We start from the raw sequence: 21,577 nt of genomic DNA, 5'->3' as shown, positions 1-21,577 counted from the left end.
CCCAAAGTACTGTTTCTATACATGATACTCATTTTTGGACTGAGCTTTAGAAATAAGAGCGCAAAATAAAACTAGATGAAGAAGGGAAAGTTTATTCGGTTTGCAGTAAGGAGTTTTGGTGAGACTTTTTCCACAGATGACAAATGATTTCATTTGATTAGTTTAAAAAAAAAAAAAAAAAAAAAAAAAAAAACCCAAACAAAAAAACCAAAACCGGGAAAAATATTAGGTCATCAGAAAGAAAATCCATAGATTCATTAAGACTGCGTGGAAGTAGAGTAAATTCTGAGACTGATAATTGAACTGCAAAGAAGTCTTGTTGGGAGTGTGCAGATGGCTCAAAGGCTTTGAACGCAGTCTGAAGAAGGTGTTCCTTTCCTACTATGCCCTGTCCCCCCCCCAGTGTCATCCCATGGTAGACTGGGTTTATCTAAGCTGTGAATGTAGAAGCATCAGAACCTTGGATTTTCAAAGTTCTTGTCATCCTCTCGACCCCCCTCTCCTCCCCACTAAAACAAACGAACAAGGTTCAAAACAAAAACCCTCTGAAGGGTGATTATCTGAAAGACTGTTGATTAACGTTCTTGGATAACTCATCCCGAGGAGTGTGGAAATAGTCCCTCTGTGACATAAAATGGGTTCTGTTACAAAGTTAGGGACATGTTTAGTAAATCTCGTCTCAATTTAAAAATCATCACAATCATTCAGGCTGCTGTTCCTGAATGCCAACACTCTCATTTTTCACATTGAAATGACCGTACATTAATGCAGCAACCTAATATTGCAAAGTTTAGATGTTTCTATCTTTAATAACATTTAGAGATAAAGACAAGTGACTTCTTAGGCTCTTGATGGTTGCAAGAATTAACCAAATTGTAGGACTTAAAATTTATTAACAATTGCCAGATTTGAATTACTTTTACTCAATTAACTAACTCAAGGATGATTTTCAATGTAAATGATGACCTTAAACACAATCACTGTGGAAAGGAGAGATGAGATGTGGGTAAATGGCATATTATTACATGCTTCAACATCATCTTGAGTTTAATAAGTGAAATTTAAGTGGGGGAGAGAAATGTTTCACTAACAAAAGTTGGGTTTTGTCTTGTTACTTTCAGAGATAACACATGCTTCTTCTCTGAAAAATATATTAGACTGGAATAGGTTGGTGGCTTCTGCAGTAGCAGGTCCAGCTGTGGTCCAGGTCACCTTTCAGGGATCTGCTTGTACGTAAAAAATACCAACTTTAGGGGGGGTTAGAAGGTGAGGTACCTTCCAGGATTTGGGCTGTTAGTCTCTTTCTCTCCCAGTCCCTTCTCTGTAGGTAGGCAGGGTTGTTTTCAGAATGTATATTCAAGATTGGCAGGTGCCAAATGATGGGGGGTGGGGAGGTGGGAATGGTGAGGGAATATAAATGCCAAAGATCATCCATCTGATAGATAAAGCCTCAGGATTTAGCTAAATAGAAATTCGCTTTGGTACATAACAGATGTCCAGATGTCCTTTGGGATGAATTCATTTATTTAAATCCTATCTGTTTTAATGAAACACTTCTTAAAAGCTGGAATGAAACCTGACTTAAATGCCCACTGAAATGTCTGCCAAAACCCAGCTGCTTGACAAGGGTGGTCTAACCAATGTGCTTCAAAGTATTTCCCAGTGGTTGATCAATACTTTGGTGCTCTCTTTAGTAGGCGAGAGCTTAGCAGCTACGGGTTCCTCCCTTGTGCTGATACTGCTCTGTTTTCTATGGCCACAGAATATCTTAACAGGCTAGTCTTAAGAACGCTTCAATGTTACTCAGCTGGCTGCAGTTATGAGAGTGGTAGGAAAAATCTTAAATATGCTTAACTGTTGCAATGCATTAGGAAGAAATAGGAAAAGATGATTAAAAGTTGTTTTTCACAAGTGAGATTATTCCTGGCTTCTTATACCAAAATTATCATGGTGATACAGCAGCAATGGCAGCGGTACAGTCAGTTTGCCATCGGTCTCAGGAAGTTAGAGTAGGAAGTTTTTGGTTTTGGGTTTTTGTTTGGTTGGTTGGTTTTTGTGTTTGTGGGGTTTTTTCGTTTGGTTGGGTTTTTTTTACTTAAAATGCTCACTATTTCCTATTGATTGTTTTTAAGAAGTGTTATGGCTGGAAAATAAAAACCTGGATAGCTTAAAAATGTAACTGCTTTTCAGCAAAGTGCTAAAACGAAAGAGAACTTCTTACAGTGTTTGAAAAATGTCTTGCTTGGCATCTAGGGTTTCAGGTATTTTCCAACCACTGTAGGGACTGTTTTTCAGAAGTAGGATTTTTGTTGGTGAGTTGCTTGGGTTTTGTTTGTTTGGTTTCCTTTGGAAATGCTTTAACCATCTTTTTTAGCTGAAGAAAAGGAATCGGATACCCTGTTTTACAACTTGTTTGAATGTTTTACAACTGCCTTTTGAATTCAATGTGCATTTTTGTTGCACTGGAACAGGAGAGATGGCAGGGAGAACCACTCTCCCGCCCACTCAGCTTGAGGTCCACTCTGTGTGTCTGACCTTGGTTGTGTAGTTGTCATCACGCAGGCTTGGCTCGGGGAGCGCTGGTGGCACAAAGAGGAAGCTTGAAGCTTTCACGTGTGGCCCACGCTTGAAAACTGGAACGCCCTGTATTGTGGAGACAAGCAATGAGAGATCAGGGTGCTCATATGAAGATCCCAGACTGCTCTGACAAATGCTGCTCAAAAGCAGAGGCTTTGTTTCTTGGCTGTATTTAGAGATTAATTCTTTAAACAAACATAGCTTTTTTAGAAGCTGTAGGAGTTTTCAAAGAAGGCTGCATAGACTCATAATCAAGTTGATACAGTTGAGGGGTTGGGGGTATTTTATTTAACTTAATTTCTTAGAGTTTACTGAAGAACAAAGGCATCTATTATTACCTCACGTAGACTTGTCTATCACTGAAAGAAGGCAGATAAAGACATTAAAGGTTGTATTTTCAGAAGTCCCTAGCAGTATGCATAGCTGGAGGCAGAAGGAATTTAATTTTATTTTTTAAGACCTTTAGAAAATATGAATATAAGGGTTCGCTTAAGTAGATCTTTTAGATTGTCCAGACTACTCCCCAGCACAGAAGGTGCAAGAGATTTTTTTTCTTTTCTTTACAGTTATGCCTGCAAAACTGTGACCATATCTCTTTCCTAGTATGGAGGCAATATTTTCAATGAGTGTTGAGGAGGAGAAAAATACATTGAAATACTGATAGAAGAGAAATCCACTGTCTAGATCAGTACACCATATAACAATTCCAAATGCATATGTTCTGAAAGCAACAGGAGAGGAAGAGGGGAGAATGAGCACTGACAAAATCTTTGATAAAAGACAAAATACCAATTCTAAAATTACTCTGTTAGCTACTCTTGACCTAAAGTAGATCCTAAAATGCAAAGACATACAAGGCCTTTTGGCCGCAGCCACCGTGACACCAGAAATAGTATTATGTTACCAAATTTGCTGTTGTGTCCTATGTAATGTAATAAATACAGCTTTAGGATGTGTCTTCATTAACGGGTTAGTCCCCTGCTGCTGCAGATTTTGCCTTAATCTGACCCTTTCCCCAGAGCAGAGAGCCCGCCGCCCCAGCTGTGGGCTTTCCGCAGGCACGGATTGCTGGCACAGCCTGAGGGCACAGACCTGGACTGGAGTTTTGCTTCAGTCTGGGCTGGCAGCTGGCCTGCTTTGTAGCAAGGGTGCTGGCTGACGGAGCTGGAGAGCTGGTGTAGCATTGCAAGACGATCACCTTGAGTACTACATCCTTGTTTAACTGCCTTCTCTTCCTGTACTGAAAGTTGTTGGCTCAGCCTTCTAGTCCTACCTTTTCTTGCTGGATTTCTGTTGTGTTTCCCAGCATTTGAACAGTCTTAAAAATCCTCCTTCCAGCTGCCGAGAACCTCTGGGACTGTTCTTATTGCTGATGTGTCAGGCCATCGACGGAGGAACCACTTGCTGTAGCACACATGAGGGAATATACATTCTGCTGTAAGTACAGCACAGGGCAGGAGTTTCCCTTTTTATTGCAGCCAAATACAACAAAGAAGCAGAAGTTGTTTAATCTTGAGCTCATCGGCGCAGTTTCGTGTTGCATTTAGTTACTCTGTGTGTTTGCATGTGTGTGCATGTGTTATCTTTTTGGTAGGCAAGCTTTTCTTTTGTTTGTTGACAGTTGCAATGAGAGTTGATATTGTACCTATGATACCACTCATTGATTACCTTCTCGTTGCTCAATCAATTCCTTGATGTGTTGTTATTTGGCAAATAACAGTGATATGAATTTAAAAAAAAAAAAGCTTTTGTAATCTCAGATGAAATTTATCTAGAGGACTACTATATGGGCAAACCCCCACGGTATTTACCACCAAGATGCACTGATATAGCACCCCAGTGCCATGATCGCGCTGTAGGGATGTTTCATGTAGCTAAAATTTTACAGCGTATAAGTCATTGTGATAATTCCTCTGGAAATGAAAGATGTGAGCATGTACATCTGTTTAATTTCCTTTGCTTTTCTGAAATCAAACCAATTATTAATTGTTCACATTCTAGTTTCCTACTGCCTGCCAAGGACAGGCTTCTACCTACTCCAGAAAAACATTGTCAGCATTTTGTTTCCACTTTGTACAGCTCACCACACATCCAGCTAACGTAGAGGGTGGTTGAACTGTTGTGGTTGCAACCATCTTTTCATTTCAGTCTCCCAAATGTTGACAGCAGTAAACATCTTAAGTATCTTTTGGCTATATCGTGCTGCCAGCAAGTTCTGATATATGATCCTGCAAACTATTTGCTAGAGGTATAAACTAAGGAATTGGCATTTGGATGGAAAAGCAGGGCTTACATTTGAGGAGGAGTTATGTTCTAGTTAATCTTAGGACGTGAAATATCTGTATTGTTGGGCTGCCTGTTTATTTTTGGATTGCGTTTGCTAAGGCTGTTAGATGCTTTAAAAGCAATTAGAGCTGAGATTAGACATTTGTCACTAAGCAGATAAATTTATAAATAAAAATAGTTATTAGATGTCTGAGAAAAATGTAAATAAAACCTTAATTAAATGAAGAGGAAATGCATCTTGGTAAAGATGATATGCCTGTGAGAATAATGGTTTGGGAAAAAAGCTTGAGAGCATCTAAAACCAGTATTTGGGCTAGCACAGAGCCCAGCTTTTCCTGGAGTGTTATCTGCCATCTTGGATGAGATGCAGAGGCTGCAGCTGGGATCACTACAGCTGAGACAATCTGATTCTACACTTTGAGTCATATCAACCTTGTAGTTATACTAATGAGCAAAAATTCTTTAGTTAGAGGCTGTATCGGGGTTGTGTCTTTGCACATCGGAGGATCTATCGTACACATTGGCAGGCTACATTAGCACCTGATAAAAAAGGAGATGTTGGGAGCAAAGGCTTATGTGTGACTGCTGTAAGATTGATGTTGGTCAGGGGAAGATGCTGATGCGGGCTTATGCTGAATACAGGCTCTTCTAAAGAGCTCTGACTCTTAAAACTCTTCAGTAGTGCGGATTTTTATACACAGCAGCAACTTGCACAGGAATTGGGTGGCTCTTCCATCCTTTGTGGACTTCAAATAAAGGCCACTCATCTTTATGAAATGGACGTCATTGCAGAAATTATGGGTCTGTCGTGGAAATATTTTGGGCAGGATTCCTGTTTTATATTCTGTCTGGATGACTGTAAGTGTTCTTTTTGTGCCTGAAACCTCTAAATCTATCCAAGAAGTGTAAATGATTTTGTAAAGCCTTGAAAATGCAACTTGAATGCAACCTAATGGCTGAGTAGATCAAGGGGAAATATAAAGTGGTATTTGCTGCCTGAGTCATGAGCTTTGTAAACTTGGATCTGGCAATACCATGGACAGGCCCAAGCACCTCTGAGTTTTCTTATTTTTCTCATGTCTTTCTCACTAAGGAGTATTTTGAATAGACTGTGCAGGAGCAGCGCAAACCTTAGAGGTCTCCATAGATAGAAAATAAGAAATTGGCCAGAAAGCACTAGCTCGTTTCCTTCCAGCAGTAGTTCTACCACTGATGCTACTAGGAGAATTTATTCAGGGCTGTATATCTCCAGTAACTGAACAGCTGGTACTACGGGAGGGTATGGGTACGTCCTTCTCTTCCTTACAGGCACGTTGTGAGGGCTGTTGGTGTTGGTACATCTTGCAAAGTCAGTGTACTATGTAAATATTAGTTACTCTTGTTGTTAATTTTTAAGTGTTTGTGCATGGAAACAAATTGGTCGGCTGAAAGGCTCAAGGCTAAAATTCCAAGCATGCTTGACTCTGTGTGTGTGTATATACACACTTGACACACACATATATATATATATATATATATATAAAATCACAACTGTTAGTATTGATCAAAAACTTGATTAGAGATGTACAGATCCATTGTCCTGGAAGAGAAGCTATAGATCCCATGACACAAACTTATTAGTATGGATAATTTCTCTAGGTAACTTGTGGTCAGGTGGCAGGAAACTTCACCAGTTGGGTGAGGATCAACTGAGGATTCAGAACATGTCAGGTTTCAGCTGTGGGCAGAGATTGTGTACCTCTCGCCGCTCTAAAGGAACGGAACAAAACCGCAAACGGGCGTTTTCATCCTCCTTTCTTCTATGAGGTTTTTTTTACCTTTTAAAGTCACTTATTTAGACTGATCAAAACTTTCCAATTTTTTTGTCTTTAGCAAATGTTCAAAGTGTTTTTTTCTATTTTATCAGAATTTAAAAAAAAATAAAGAGGGTGTGTGTGGCATTTATGCTGTTGAGTGAAAACTCACTTGGTTTTTAGCTCAGGTACTAGAGTTTTCTCGTTTGGAATTTGAGACATTTTCCATTACAGTATCACAGGATTTTTATGAAAACAAAATTATTTAAAACTTTGTGTAGGAATGTGGGGTTTTTTAGTCTCAATAAGTATATGGCAGTAGGACAGCTTATGACAATGCTGCTTCAGCTCTCGTAGGATCAAAGGAACCAGGAAAAGACATCCCCTGCGAATCAGTAGTTTCTTTAGACATCGCTCTCCTCAGTTCACTCTCAGATCTGGCAGAGTTTCAAATGGACTCTTCCTGGAGAATTATCAATACAAGGTCTGATAACTGCACACTTTAGCTTTTACCTTTATTAGGAATTGTATCATGAATAAATATGAATGTTAGCTAAAATGATACTGACTGTAATGCAGATGTAGTTAATAGAGATATGGAAAAAAGTACTTTCAACATCATTTATGATAATTAAGTTCTGAATCTTGTTTGAGGGAGGTGTGTATTGCTGGCCAATTCAGAGTAAAAATAGTGATTAATTATGATATTTTTCTTACAGAAATCAATCTCTGATCTATAGATAGCAATGAATTCTCATAACAGGACAAACTAAACCATTTTTTATTCAGAAGCTTTGAGATGTTGCAGTCTGGATGCAGATATAGGGAATGAAAAGTTTCCTTCTATGAATTGTTTTGTGGATTTTGGTGGTTTGGTTTTTTCTTTCCTTTTCTTTTTTTTTTTTTTTTTTTTTTTAAGTGGAGTTGAACTACTTTGCCCATTCTGCGTCCCAACCTTTTTGCTCTGATGGAGATCCTGGAGGGGACCAGGTACTGGGGCTGGGCAGGGGTGACTTCATTTGGAATGGATTGCAGGGGCAAGCAATGGTCTTTTTATCTGAGCCAGGAATAAGAACTGAAAAAAAAGAGCTCAGAATCTGGCCTTGAGTTTCATGCAATTTTCATTTTTGTTATAGTAGCGGAATGATGAGTAGTAGTACAGAGAAATCTCAAGAGATATGGGCTGTAAAATGCTAAGCAAGGTGCTCTTTAGTCATGAGGGGAAATATTTTAAAAATATTTTTTAAAATAAGTAACAGATAATGGTTAGCTCATGACAGACTTTATAAAAAGCACTTCCACCATTTTGGCCTCTAAACTGAAGATTTGGGTGGGGAGTTGTTTTCAAAATACCTGATGTCTGTGTAGCACAGGGAGAGGAGGGAGCAGCTGGACAGGCAGCACAAATACATAAGCTTTAGGAACCCAGGTTAAAAATGTGATGGTACAGTGCAGTGCTGCCCTCTGAGAAGCCTGAATTTGCTTTGAAACCAAAAATGGTACATTTGTGTTTGTGTGGGGCTCCGCTGAGGCTTGTGGTCTCTGCTGCTTCTGGTTAATAGGGCTCACCAGAACTAACTCAAAGGAGCTCTGTGTGGTACTGCACTTGCTCTAAATCCCTTTGACATCTTTCTGTTGGACTGGGTGAGAATTAATTCAAGCCCCAGTAAGCTAGCCAGACAAATAGCGGGAGGTGAAACGCTGTGGAAGTGTCATACCCTAGCTCACACCGCAAGGTCTGTGGCTGAAGCCTGCTGAAATCCAGACCAGTTCTCTTGCTGCGAGAAGGCACCGCTTCTGACGGGGGGAGAGCTGCGGGAGGAGTTGAGGAGCAAAAAGGTGTCACTCATTCTGCAGCTTCAGTTCAGCATTGTTTATCAAACTCAGTATTTTTCCAACTAAACAGCACTTAGATTTTAAAATAAAGAAAAAACAAGCTGTTTTCAGTATGTTTACATTTGGATTTGGTGCCTGCAATTAAATGCCTTTTGCGTGGATGATTAGTTTGTTCGTGTCCGTGTGTCGTCGTCCGTCCGTGTCCCCCCCCCCCCCCCGACTTTCACTTTTAATCTGCAAACATTCCTTTTCCTGTTGTCACCCTGTGAATACGGGAAAATAAAAACAGTTTAGAATTTGCCCAAGAAAAATATACGGGTCAGGTGGATTAGAAAAAGATCAGGTTGCCAAATACCCAGGGAAGAGGTGTTTTATTTAGTGTTTTACACTGGCTGCCCAAAAATCCACGATATAAACATTTAATAATCTAGGGAATGCAGAGGGGTCCGGGGAAGGATGATGGTGGGCAAGGCAATACTGTGTCTTTAATTTTCTTTTCTGAAAGAAGAAAGTCTGCATAGCAATGACAGGATCACTTGTTCATGCCTTTAATGTGCGATCTGTTTTCTCCAGTGGAGGGCACTCAGTGTATCACAAACTAGAACATTAGCACCAACAAGCTCCAAAGCATCATCACTCTCTGGAAAGCCTTCTGAATTAGACAAGAGCTGCCTCTCAGCACAGCTACAAAACACTTTAAACCTGACCAGCTAAATGGATAAACCTGTCCTGCGTAGCTTTTAAACTGGGGTCTTACACAGCAGAGGAGGCCTGCCTGCTTCAGGAACTGGGAAGCTGGAGGATGGATTGCTGTGTCTGGGAATGGCAAAAGGCAGCAGAATGAGAAATGCTAGGTACCGGGAAAGATTTTTTTATTCCTCCCAGAGAAGTTGGTTTACCTTCGTGGTCTGCTATAGCTTTTACTTGCTGATTGCCACTTAATGCTGATGGTTCTCTGATGACTTACACAATGGCTCTCAGAGCTTAGAGTCCCTCCCTACCCCCCCACACACTCCCCCCCATCCTTCGTCCTGTCTTCCCCACCCCCAACCCCTTCCCTATCCTTTCCCTTCCTCATCCCCAAAATTCTTGCTTGTCCTCTCTAGGGAACTTTGTGGGGGTTACTGGCATGCACGCTGGATGGCGGTGATGTGAGTGGCAACCGTGCTGTGACATGAAGATTCTGATGGTTTAAAGAAAAGAGACCAGTTTTTAAAAGAGAGGGAGAGGCAAAGGGAAAGCAAAAAAAGGAAAGAGAGAGAAGAAAACAGCTGGAGAAAGGAAAAGGAGGACGTTTGTTGATGACAAAAGGATGGGTAAGTGAACTTTTCTTGTTTGTTTGTTAGCACAGCTGCAGCTGTATGGTATATTTTTCAGTTGGATTATTAGCTGTTCAAGAGGGGGAAACAGTCTAAACAGCAGCAGTGCATTCCTTTGCCAGGTGACTCACTGTACTTGCTATTGTATTTTTAGATCATGTATTCCCCCCCACATGCACATATACACCTTTCCTCCTGCAGTGGTTTTGTATGTAATTAATCTGTAAATGCATGCACCGAGTTAAGGACTGTAGAGAGTACGTTCGCTGTCTGTACAACCCACCCACACACCTGCACACGTATAGATAAGTACATGTATGCATGAGGCACGCTCACACAACATTTCTTCTGGGTTTATATTCATATTCCATGAGCCTGTAAGTGGTATTATTCAGGCTGTCAGAAAGGACCGTTAGCACTTTGCAGTATGTGGGAAGCAAAGGGGAGGGGGTGATTTTGTTGTATAGGTGGTTTTGAAAAGGCTTGTTTGGTCTTTGAAAAGATACCTCTAATATTGCTGCTAGATTTCCAGCAGTCATTTGCCAGTCTTATTTTTTCAAGTGTGACAGGTTTATTTCCCTCCCTCCTTCCCCCCAACCCCCAAGTCTGTAACAGCCGGAACATATTTCTAGCTGCCTGCTGCTGGCACAGAGGCAGTAGCAAAAGATGAGGATTTAAATTAAAAATCTAACCATTAAAGTGAAAGGCAGAGACACATAGTCAGGGGCATTTTAGATTAGGAATTATTTTGCAGATTGTCCCTTGGTTTAAAATTGGATTAAGTAACTGCAGCACAGGGTTGGTTTTGTGTGTCTGACAAATGATAAAGTAATTATTTATCAAGGAGATACCGGCCCTTAAAATATTCCCTGTTGGAAGAATGCATTTTAATTCTTAGCAAGATTGCAACTCTGGACAGAGGCATCAGTCCTAAAATTATTACAGGCGAAGGAAAGCGTGTGTATGTATGTTGGATTTTCTGACAACCCCTCCACCCCATTTCATAATTATTCAAAGAATGTGGGAAATGTGACTGTCTTCACGTAACAGCATTGCTACTGTATGATAAATATGACATCTCAAATGCAAAATCTTAAAATCAGTATTGCTGTGGAAGAGAGAGGGGACTTGAAATAGAAATATACCCCTTTAAACTTTCTGTGTTTTGCTGCTCCTAAGGCAGTTTATATGTAAGTATTTGTGTGTATATTGTCATAGAGTATATAATGTATATACAAAATAATAAATGCTTAGGTATTCACAGCTACATGTAGATAACTTTAAATTAATATGTGTTAAGACTATGACTCATTTTAAAGAAATATGTCTTCTACCATTATCCTGGTATTGAGGTCCCATACTAGCGGTATACAGTATACTTCCCTATATGGTTGTACTTTGTGCCTCTCTTTATATATTTTAGGTACGTAAAAATAATGAGTAAACCTACTCTTAAATCACTCGGTGCCAAAAGTAAAGCCTTTACTTACTGTTTAATTTTACAATAAATACACATTTTAAAGATGGCTCAAACTTTATGATAAGTAGATTTCTCACTTTTTGCAGTAATTTTTGAAGGAATTGGACTTGCAATTGCTTTTATTAAAGAACACGTTCAGCAGCACGTAAATACCAGAAGCTTTGGCTCGTTTCCTTTCCAGCACTATGGAGCATTCAGCACAGTGACTTGACAAATATGTTTATTGTTAAAACCTCAGCATCTAGCGATAAGGATATACCAGCTATGCTGAGAGATGATGTACAGGGGAAAAGCGAATAGAGAACAGGCTCTTGGTCCTTCTAAGGGATCATAAATCACACAAAAGTAATTGAATAACAAGAGTAGTACTGGTGATGGTGCGGGTGGGAGAGATGGCAAGCCGGAAACTCAAAGGACAGGCATTTACACAACAAAAAGTGCAGGACAGGAGGCAAACAGGTTGTCTTCAAAATCTACTGCTTCACTAATGCTTTATTAGGAGCCCCGTCGACGTTAGTAATCTGTTGGCGATTTATTTTAATAGCTTTACAATGCACATTTGTTTTCTTTTTAATATTGTAGGTTTCCATTTAATTAAGCAGCTGAGAAGCATGAGTGTGGTGTTAGTGCTGCTTCCTATGGTGCTGTTTGTTATGCTTGCGGGGGCTCAGCGAGCTTGCCCCAAGAACTGCAGATGCGATGGCAAGATTGTGTACTGCGAATCTCATGCATTCAGAGACATCCCTCAGAATATTTCTGGAGGGTCTCAAGGCTTATCGTTACGGTACAACAGCATTCAGAAGCTTAAATCAAATCAGTTTGCGGGCCTGAATCAGCTCATATGGCTTTATCTTGACCATAATTACATCAGCTCTGTGGATGAGGATGCATTTCAGGGGATCCGCAGGCTGAAGGAATTAATTCTAAGCTCCAACAAAATTACCCATCTGCACAACAAAACGTTTCACCCGGTCCCCAACCTCCGCAATCTGGACCTCTCTTACAACAAGTTGCAGGTGTTGCAGTCTGAGCAGTTCAAGGGCCTTCGTAAACTCCTGATCTTGCATTTGCGGTCTAACTCGCTGAAAACTGTGCCGATCCGAGTTTTCCAAGACTGCCGAAACCTTGACTTTCTGGATTTGGGCTACAACCGCCTGCGGAGCTTATCCCGTAATGCTTTCGCTGGCCTTTTGAAGTTGACAGAGCTCCACTTGGAGCACAACCAGTTTTCCAAGATCAATTTTGCCCACTTTCCACGCCTCTTCAACCTTCGCTCAATTTATTTGCAGTGGAATAGGATCCGGTCTATTAGCCAAGGGTTAACGTGGACTTGGAGTTCCTTGCACAACTTGGATCTATCAGGAAATGACATTACAGGGATAGAGCCTGGGACCTTCCAGTGCCTCCCCAACCTGCAAAAGCTGAACCTGGATTCCAACAAACTCACCAACATCTCTCAGGAGACCATCAATACGTGGATCTCGCTCATCTCCATCACGCTGTCCGGAAATATGTGGGAATGTACTCGAAGCATTTGCCCTCTGTTTACTTGGCTTAAGAATTTCAAGGGAAATAAAGAAAGCACTATGATATGTGCAGGCCCTAAACATATCCAGGGTGAAAAAGTGAGCGATGCTGTGGAAACATATAATATCTGTGCTGAAATCCAGGTGGTGGTTACTGAAAGATCATACCAGGCCCCCAAAACCCCCCAGAGACCTGTCTTCATTCCTAAACCTACCATTTCCAAACTTGAAAGCAATCAGCCAACATCTGTTATGCCAAGCCCTTCTGCAGACCTCCCAACACCTGGAGTGGAACCAGAGTATGAGCACGTTTCCTTTCACAAAATAATCGCTGGGAGCGTGGCCCTCTTTCTTTCTGTGGCCATGATTTTGTTGGTTATCTACGTGTCGTGGAAGCGCTATCCAGCCAGCATGAAACAGCTCCAGCAGCACTCTCTCATGAAGAGGCGCAGGAAAAAGGCCCGAGAGTCTGAAAGGCAAATGAACTCCCCTTTACAGGAGTATTACGTGGACTACAAGCCAACAAACTCTGAGACCATGGATGTATCAGTTAATGGATCTGGGCCCTGCACGTATACCATCTCTGGCTCCAGGGAATGTGAGGTATGAACCATGATCCTCCTAAAACCATTTCAGCTGCTGGGAAGGAGAGGTAAATGTTTGAAGCTCTTGAGGTGTCTCTAAACACTAGAAAGATTAATGAGATTTTTTTGCTCTTGGGTTTGCTCAGTATGAAAGGTTATCTCATTAAATAACAACAGGCAGGGAAGCGATCGTGATTATTTTGAATAATTCAGACTTATAAAAAAAATAGATTAAGTTGAAGTAAACAACTATGGTAAAGGCATCTGGAGTGTTATTCTCCTATTTGCACCCGTTTTACTAGCAGTGGCTACAAGAGTCCCATTTTTAATGTATTGGTTAGAAACATAGGAGTTGAAGAACCTTTTCTGTTCTAAAATAAACACGGAGACCTCTTTACTCCAGACACCACGTCAAATCTTGAGGGATTTATGGCCTATTTAAAGAGAATGTCAAAGATTTTCTGCATTTTCTGTCTGGTTCACAAGTAAACCAGGGGACAAGAGGACTGCAGCAGAACCTTAGAGTTGGGCACTTACTTGTTTTCCTGGAGAAGCAGGAACAGCAAGCTGCCTTACTAGCTCTTCTGAACCTGAGCCTTGTAAAGGCCCCAAGTCAAACAGTACATTTGCAAATGTCTGGGTTGGGAGAGGGGGATTCTTGGGGGGTTTTGATTTCATTTTAGTGATCAGACACTTTAGTTGATCTTTAGTTGAGAGACAACTCTACTGGAGTTAATAGTTTCAGGCCCTTAAGGCCGTGTTACGATTTTGACTCAGCAACATGGGAAATACAAATCGGAAAAGCTCTCGGTGCTTCTTTGGTCTGTTGTTCAGCTTTGGCAAGAAAATACCGTATTTTTTCATTGCTGTATTGTCAATGACTCTGTTAATGCGTATGTAAAATAGTTTCTTACTTGTGATTGCTATTGCTTATTTATACCTGGCAAGGAGGATTTGTGCAATTACATTTCAGTACTTGTTACTTAATCTTGCACGTGATGTGGTATTAGGGGACCGTGGATGATTTTGCTTCCTTGGTTGTGGACAGCCTACCTGAGAGTGCTTAATGTGCCTGTTGAAATTTATTCATATCCATTTATGCAAACTAGGTTTGACTATGGTAGATTTTGACCAATGCCTTTGACAGCCAGGTAGTATAAAGGTGTGTTAAAGATGGGCAGTGTTGAGCAGGCTGCAGTTCTAGGATCCTGATTTTTTAAAAGTGGATGTTTTCACTTTCTGACAATAGGGCGTCTTTAAGATGTTTCATATTTGACACCTGAAATCCCTAGCTGATTTTGGACCACGGAGCAGAGGGGAAGAAAAAAAAAGTGTATGTTTTGGGGTTGTTTTCTGTGGAGCAGTGTTGTCTTCAAAAAAGAAAACCACCTGTCATACCTTTGTTATTTCTACCAGTATCATGTGAACGAAGGTGTGGGGGTTTTTTTTCCTCTTAGCAGCACAAGTAGAAAGCGATGCTAACAAGTTATTTTGAATTTTCACTGGCTGTCACAAGGAGCATTAATTTGACCTGAAAGGCTGTCTCCTCTTCATGCTCAAGTTTAACACTGCTGAAGTTTCATTAGCTTGAATAAAACGCTGTTTAATTTACACCAAGATGATATGGAAGACAGCTGAATCTGCACGCCATAACTGAAAGTCCATGTAATGAAACCATAATCTGTAACGGAATTTGGATCACGATCGTAGTGCGTAGAAGATAGGGAACATGTGATGTTGTTTGGGAGACTGAAATCTGGATAATTTGGATTACGGCAGATAAATAAAAAGTTGAAGAGTCCTACCAGGTCTAGTAACAGAAGGTCAACGTGGCATAATTTCTTCATGTGGATGTTGATTGTTACACACAGCATTAAACACAAGGGGCCCCCAGTTCGCCTGGTTTCCAGGTGCTGTTGCAGTACCAGAACAATTCTATTCTGCTGCCTGTTCAGGTTAAGTTAAGCTGGTGCACAGCTTAGCAGAGCTCAAGCTGTTTATCGTGTTGTCTGTGGGATTCTTGGTTATGGTGTAAATCCGTAAGACTGTACTGGACATGATGGTGTTGTCCCAGGCTGTGACTGGTAGACAGTATGCTCTGTATTTGCATGGTGATTTAGTATGCATTGGCTGTTAGTGCAGAAGACTTCAGGAGACAGAAAACAGCAGATCATTGAAGGCACATGAAGCAACCATAAGCCCCCACTGAAATACTATCTTCAGCTTGGATTTAACATTCTTCGTCTCCATAGCTACAAGGTTTCACTTGTAAAAGGATAGATATGCACTGTACAGTACTTAAAAATGGTACGAAAAAAATCCTTGTAGTGTCTTCAGCGGTGGAAAGGTTTTATGTTTGGGGAAAAAAAAAAAGAAAATGGAACATCTCTTTATTTACCAGTTTACCCCAATGTACATACTTGTGGGAAAACTGTTATTTTGTACAGGTGAGACATAGCTCAGGCCCATCCTCCTGTCCATCTGACTTGCTCATTCACTGTGCTCATGCTGAGGTTTCTCCCAAAAAAGGACCACTTAGAGGGCAGAAGAGTGTCTGGTTCTCAAAATGAAGGCAGGCAGGCTTTCAGAATTCATTGCTTATGAGTTCATTGATTTTACTTTTTTTAGTAATATTGTTCAAATAATTGTCTGCTTTCACATGTCTCCCCCCCCCCACGCGCCTGTAAGCAGCTAAGGTGTCCAAACATTGTGTGTCTTTCAGGAAAGAAATAATGGCTTGGTTCCATTTTAACCTGGGAAAGATGCTTGAGCATACTCTGTTGCAGGTAGTCGGCGATAATGAATGGTTTCTGAGTGTGGCCTAAGGTCGTGTGAGCATGCCTGCTACGTTCCCAGTGATGAGTTTGTTTTTAGAAGCATCCAGCTCAGCTCATCCCTAAGCCAGTTGTTTTCCATGGCAGAACTGGCCTTGAAATAACACACTTAGGTATTTATGCAGGTTCTTTTTTTCCACAGCGACTACACACGTGAGCAGGGCGGTGTTTGTTGTTGTTTTAAGTTCAGTGAGACTTCTAGCACATAATGAAGCAACACAGGCGTAGGAGAGCTGCCCTGTATTGGGTCCTTATGCTGCAAGTAGGGGAGTTGCAGGTACGGTTTGTACTGCTGCTTTTTCAAGTCCATGCTTTATGAATTATTTCTTGTACTACAGAGAGAGCGCCAAAGTCAGGCTTGCTGTAAATGGGAGCAACTCTCTTGGCATCAGTGGGATTATAATCACTGACACCTGGCCTATGGTATTCTATTTAGTCTATTGGCAAGGGTTTCTAAAATAACTGGATGCTTACGATTTTGGCTCTCACCATCCGGTTAGCAGACTGCTGCTATCTCATTTTGGTATTTGCTTTGCTTTGTGCATGTGCATCTTATTCCCTCTCTCTTTCATATTTATTTGTACATTTGCTGAAGATCTGGGAGCCATAAAAGGCAATTTCATAAACCAAGCTATAATATTATGTATTTCATATGTATCGCACACAAAATATCTGTAAATAGCACACTCTGAAGCTATATGGGGAGAAGGAACATTGCTACAAAAATGTTTCCTCCTTTCTACTGGAAGGTTATTCATCTCCCGTTTCTCAGGCTGGCAGTTACAAAACAAACAACAACCAACCAAACAAGTGAACATCTTTTCTGTGTTAACTGAGCACAGTTGATGGGAAGCCCTTTGAGAGACGATTGACACAGACCCTGCAAGGTTACTTTTTACACTTTCGCTTCTCAATGTCTAACCATACCCCAGCGCCTGACAAACAAGCCCACCTGTGCACATACAAGTACATCTCTGTTGGGATGCTCCTGTGTTTTCCATTGGAGTGAAAACCAGGGCAGTTGTCACTTGTATTCACACATGCTAAATCAGTCACACAAAATTATGTTCGCTTTGAATTCTGCTTCCTCCCCTCTTGCCAGTGGGAAGAAATAGATTGATAAAGGAAAGCAACATATGCAGACTTGGTGGGCTGCTGTTGACCTCCTCCTTTTGAGCCTGATTTAAAAGGAAATGTTGACATGCCACTGTTGTTTATTATTTATTTATTAAACACCATTACTGTGTTGTTTTGAACAAGATGCAAAGAGGAAAAACCAAAACAATCTCCATGGCCCAGATACTGTTTAGTCCGAGGTTCCAGTTCTGCGAGGGTGTTCATGGTTCTGTAACTCAACTTTGGAAGAGCTGCCCAGGGGCTAAGCATGAGCTTATGGGGTATTGCGACCTCATGAGCGAAATCACTCAATGATTTGGCAGAATTTTTCTTTTTTTCTTGAAGAACATCTGATTGTATTTGCTTTGGTCATCAGCCTTATGTTTTTATAAGGAATACTTAGCAAGGACTTCATGGCAGAGGTTAAGTTCGTTACAGCTCAGGGGAATGCAAAAGGAACGTGATTCCACAGGTAGTGCATTACAAACAGAAGAATATGGGAGGTGATGAGTGAGGAGTATGGGAAGCACTAATGGTTAATTAGATAGCCTAGTGTCATCATTTTAGGGCCAAAGTCCTGTGGTTGTCTTTCCAGTGGCTCTGTTTTGGAACGGTGTCAGATGGGCATTGTTAATTTAGCTTTCTCATGTCCTTCTGTGCTGTGGCTCCTCCTCTGCCTCTCTTTCTCCACATCTCTCTGATTATAGATGGACCTTAAATTCTTGCTTGAGTTGTAAACTGAAGGGTGAATCAATCTAATGAAACTCTGTCATAAGCTCTGTGTTTGTATTGGGAGAGTAAGCAAAGGCTAAGCTGATAGCGCTTTTCCTCAGTGCAGTATATCTGGAAGAAATATGTCAGAAGTGGCTCAGAGGTGAAATCTTTTAGGCACAGGGCCAGTGAGAGGTTTGAGGAGAAGATAAATTTTAGAATTGTCTTCCAGACTAGGACCAAAGGTAGACATTTGTGTTTGTTACCATTCAGAGCCTTTGTTAGCATTGCATACTTGTTATTGCAAGTGTAATGTCAGTATACAGAAAGCTGTGCTATAGAAGTGCTAGTGATGGAGCAATAAATGCACAGGGGCAAATTTTCCTGGTTTAGTGCTTGTAAAGTGTGAGATTTCCCAAAGATATTACCAAAATGGCTGGCCGTATTTCCGGAAGAACTCATCCAGCTATGCATCAGCAGCAATTGAGACACTGGTTGTAAATTTGAAAAGGGAGCTGCAGAAGGATGCTGAACACTTCTGAAAGTCTTACTCGGTCCTTATTCAGGTGCCTGGGTGAGAGATTAGCTTGTCTGAAATTTGGTCTTGCAGTAAAGGTGCTGCTGAGACCTTAGAAGTGACTTGCTCTGAGATAATGCAGATAATCAGTGGCAAAGGAAGAAGCTGAACCCACATCTCCCAGATTTTCTCTTAGGCTTGGGAGCTTTCCGAACCACGTTTCAGGCATTACGTTTGCTCCGCTGGGTCTCATCCAGAGGCTGACGGTTAATTGACAGAACTCTGAAATTGCACTGAGGATTCATAGTCTTAAACACAACGTCCAGCCAGGAAGGTAACTGATTGACTGTCATCCTCCCTGCCTCCTCATCACCTCTTTTTCTACTTCCCCTAATTTTGCCACTTTCTAGAAACTTCATGGTTTGAGTTATACACAGCAAGGATTGCTCGAATGGAGAGGATGCTGCATTGTAAAAGCTTTGTACAAGAGAGGACAATACTTGCATTCCTATTATAATCGTTGCTCAGGCCTTATGAAGGATTCCTCTGTTGCTGGAATTGTGACAGATGCAGTTTGCCCTCTCCATCTCCCTTTTCCTTTCTCTCACCCCTTCTTCTGCTTTTGCTTAAACTCTATGATGTGCTGCCAGTATTTTAAGGAGGAGAAAAAAAAATCGATTTTAGTCCATTATGTAGCTCATGCCAGGAGGGAGAGCGCTAACAGAAATAGCAAAGAAATCTGTTGAACCTATTCATTTGTTTTTGTTGGTGGTGGTTTTTTTTTCTTTTAAACACACACAAAAAAATAAAGAAACCTCACTCTCTAAAAGGGGCAAACAATCTTATTAGTAAGTATCCTGCTGCCGGAAATGTTCCTCCAGCTCTCCTCCAGAATAACAAGAGTTGCCCTGATTCTTGATGTGAAGACTGTTGCCTCAACTACAGAGGCTGTTGCAGCACAGAGCTGACTGAGCTGGTTTGGGTGCTGGAAATAACCAGAGCTACGTATGTGCTGGTTTGCTCTGCTTCTTGACAGGGACCTTCCTAGACACATACTCCTTTCGGCAGGCAATCTGCCCCTGGTAGAAGAGACCTATACGTTTCAAAGCCTTTGGGACTACAGTTCAGGGCTCAGCTGTGCAGTGTGTTACTTCCATTGAGATGGTCTACCTGTTACGTTCAGGAGATTGCATGCTTTGCTAGCAGGAGCTGCTTGGCATACAGAGACGTGCAGCCCTCTGTCATGCTACCCATCCTGTAAACATTTTGACACAAAAAATTCCTGTGTGATTTGCGTTGATAGCGCTACTAACATCCTGGTATTTGGTCATTTCAAGCCAGGTATTTTAGGACTGAACACAGATGGGCTGCAGCAGTAAACATTTTTGACACTAATCAGCTTTTATCACATCTGCCTGTTGTGCAGCCAAATAAGCTTAGATTGCTTGTAGATCTCTCCATCTACACAAAAAGATGACTGGATCAATTCTGAGGGATTTCCTGGGAGTTGTTGTCTCTGTTCCGAGCTGCAAAATTTGAACGTTATTAGAAGCCAGAGTATGCAGCGAAGGGACGGCGTGAGAGGGTGTTACTTTATGGGAATATTGGCTTCTTGGCCTAATGAATTTGTTTTGCCTTTGCCTTTTTAAGTCAGACGGAAATAAAAAGCTCTTCCTGACAGATATATCAGAACTTGAATGGGAATTGTTCCACCTGCAAGAATGGGGAAGGTAAGAAAGGCCAGAAAATGTTGATCATCTATAATCTCTCACCATCTGGGGTATATTCTAGCTGCAGCAAAATCTGCACCGTTGTTTCTTAATTCAAGTACAGATTGATACATGCAAGCCATTTTTTAAATTATTTTTCTGGTTCTTTAGATACATTTAAATATAATTGGCTAGAATATGAGAAGTTCATGGATGCGAGCAAGCCAGAGAGTCTTTCCTAAAAGCTTTGTGGTCCAAGGCTGTGTCTCTGTCAGCAGGCAGCTTCCTACAGAAAATGACAGGCCTTTGCGAGGATGCTTGAACTTCTCTTCTTTGTTTTCTATCCTTTGTGTGACAAAAAAGCAAGGACTTTTTTGCATAGTACTTTTTATCTGAAGTTCTCAAAACTCATCAGGTAAATAACATTATCCTAATTTTTACTTCCTCTGTCACGTAGATTGTGATCTTATGCATCAGCTCTTTGCTATGAAGGTTCCATTTTTTTTCTGGTCTTTCACTGTCACCGTATTATGCAGTTTCCTCTGGAATACACAACAATAAAAAGAAAAATAGTATTTCTGGTTTCAGCCTATGGCGAAAACTAGCATGATCAGTTTGTTTATGATCAAAGGTGGACCATTGATGTTGTGTGCTTGTTATGGGTATGTGTTTTCTTTATGTGAAGACCTAAATGGGGAAGACTGACCTTAATCTTGATTTGATACTGAATTTTGTAAGTTCTTTTGTCGTATAAAAGTACATAGTCTTTTCTCCGAACATTTCAACTACACTGCAAAAGTGTTACATGAGGAGAAAAATCAGATGGTTAAGTCACTTTGTATTAAATGTATTGTGGGAATGCGGCATGTCCTTCATCGCAACAGGCAGAGCTTAGTAATTACGTAGTGTACCAAGATCTTTTGATACATTCAGCATAGGGTGCGTGCACAGTGCTTCCAACTGCATGCTGATATAAATATACATTGTAGAAAAAACAATCTCGATCTCCAATTTTTGACAGACAATGAAAGAACCAGTTTTAAAGCAGGAGGTTCATTATGTTTTTCTATGTAAACTCTGGTCAAGTTTTTTTTCTCATGTTGAAGAAGTAGGCTTTTCCTGTATGTTACTTGTATTTTAATCCAACTAAGAAGCAGGCAATAGCAAGAGAAAGAAGGTAAGCTCAATGTAGTATCATTACTATGACTATTTGTGTTTGGGTAGCAGCTGACAACTCCCAAGTTTAATCACCATATGAAAATATTGAAGGGAATCGTTTTGTGCCTGGG

The 21,577-nt window shown here is 40.9% G+C and overlaps 1 protein-coding gene across 1 annotated transcript in view; it reads left to right on the top strand.

Annotated features, from left to right (window-relative positions):
- Positions 1–21,577, top strand: part of LRRTM4 (leucine rich repeat transmembrane neuronal 4) — a 236,699-nt gene that overhangs the window by 3,713 nt on the left and 211,409 nt on the right. The window contains exons 2-3 of the mRNA XM_072846192.1: positions 9,599–9,808; positions 11,874–13,420. Of these exons, the coding sequence (XP_072702293.1) occupies positions 9,805–9,808; positions 11,874–13,420 (1,551 nt within the window). The 5' untranslated portion in view covers positions 9,599–9,804. The remainder of the gene's footprint in view (positions 1–9,598; positions 9,809–11,873; positions 13,421–21,577) is intronic.

Source organism: Ciconia boyciana, chromosome 25 (assembly GCF_034638445.1).
Source record: "Ciconia boyciana chromosome 25, ASM3463844v1, whole genome shotgun sequence".
Taxonomy (NCBI): Eukaryota; Metazoa; Chordata; class Aves; order Ciconiiformes; family Ciconiidae; genus Ciconia; species Ciconia boyciana.
This window is presented reverse-complemented; position numbering and strand designations above follow the sequence as displayed.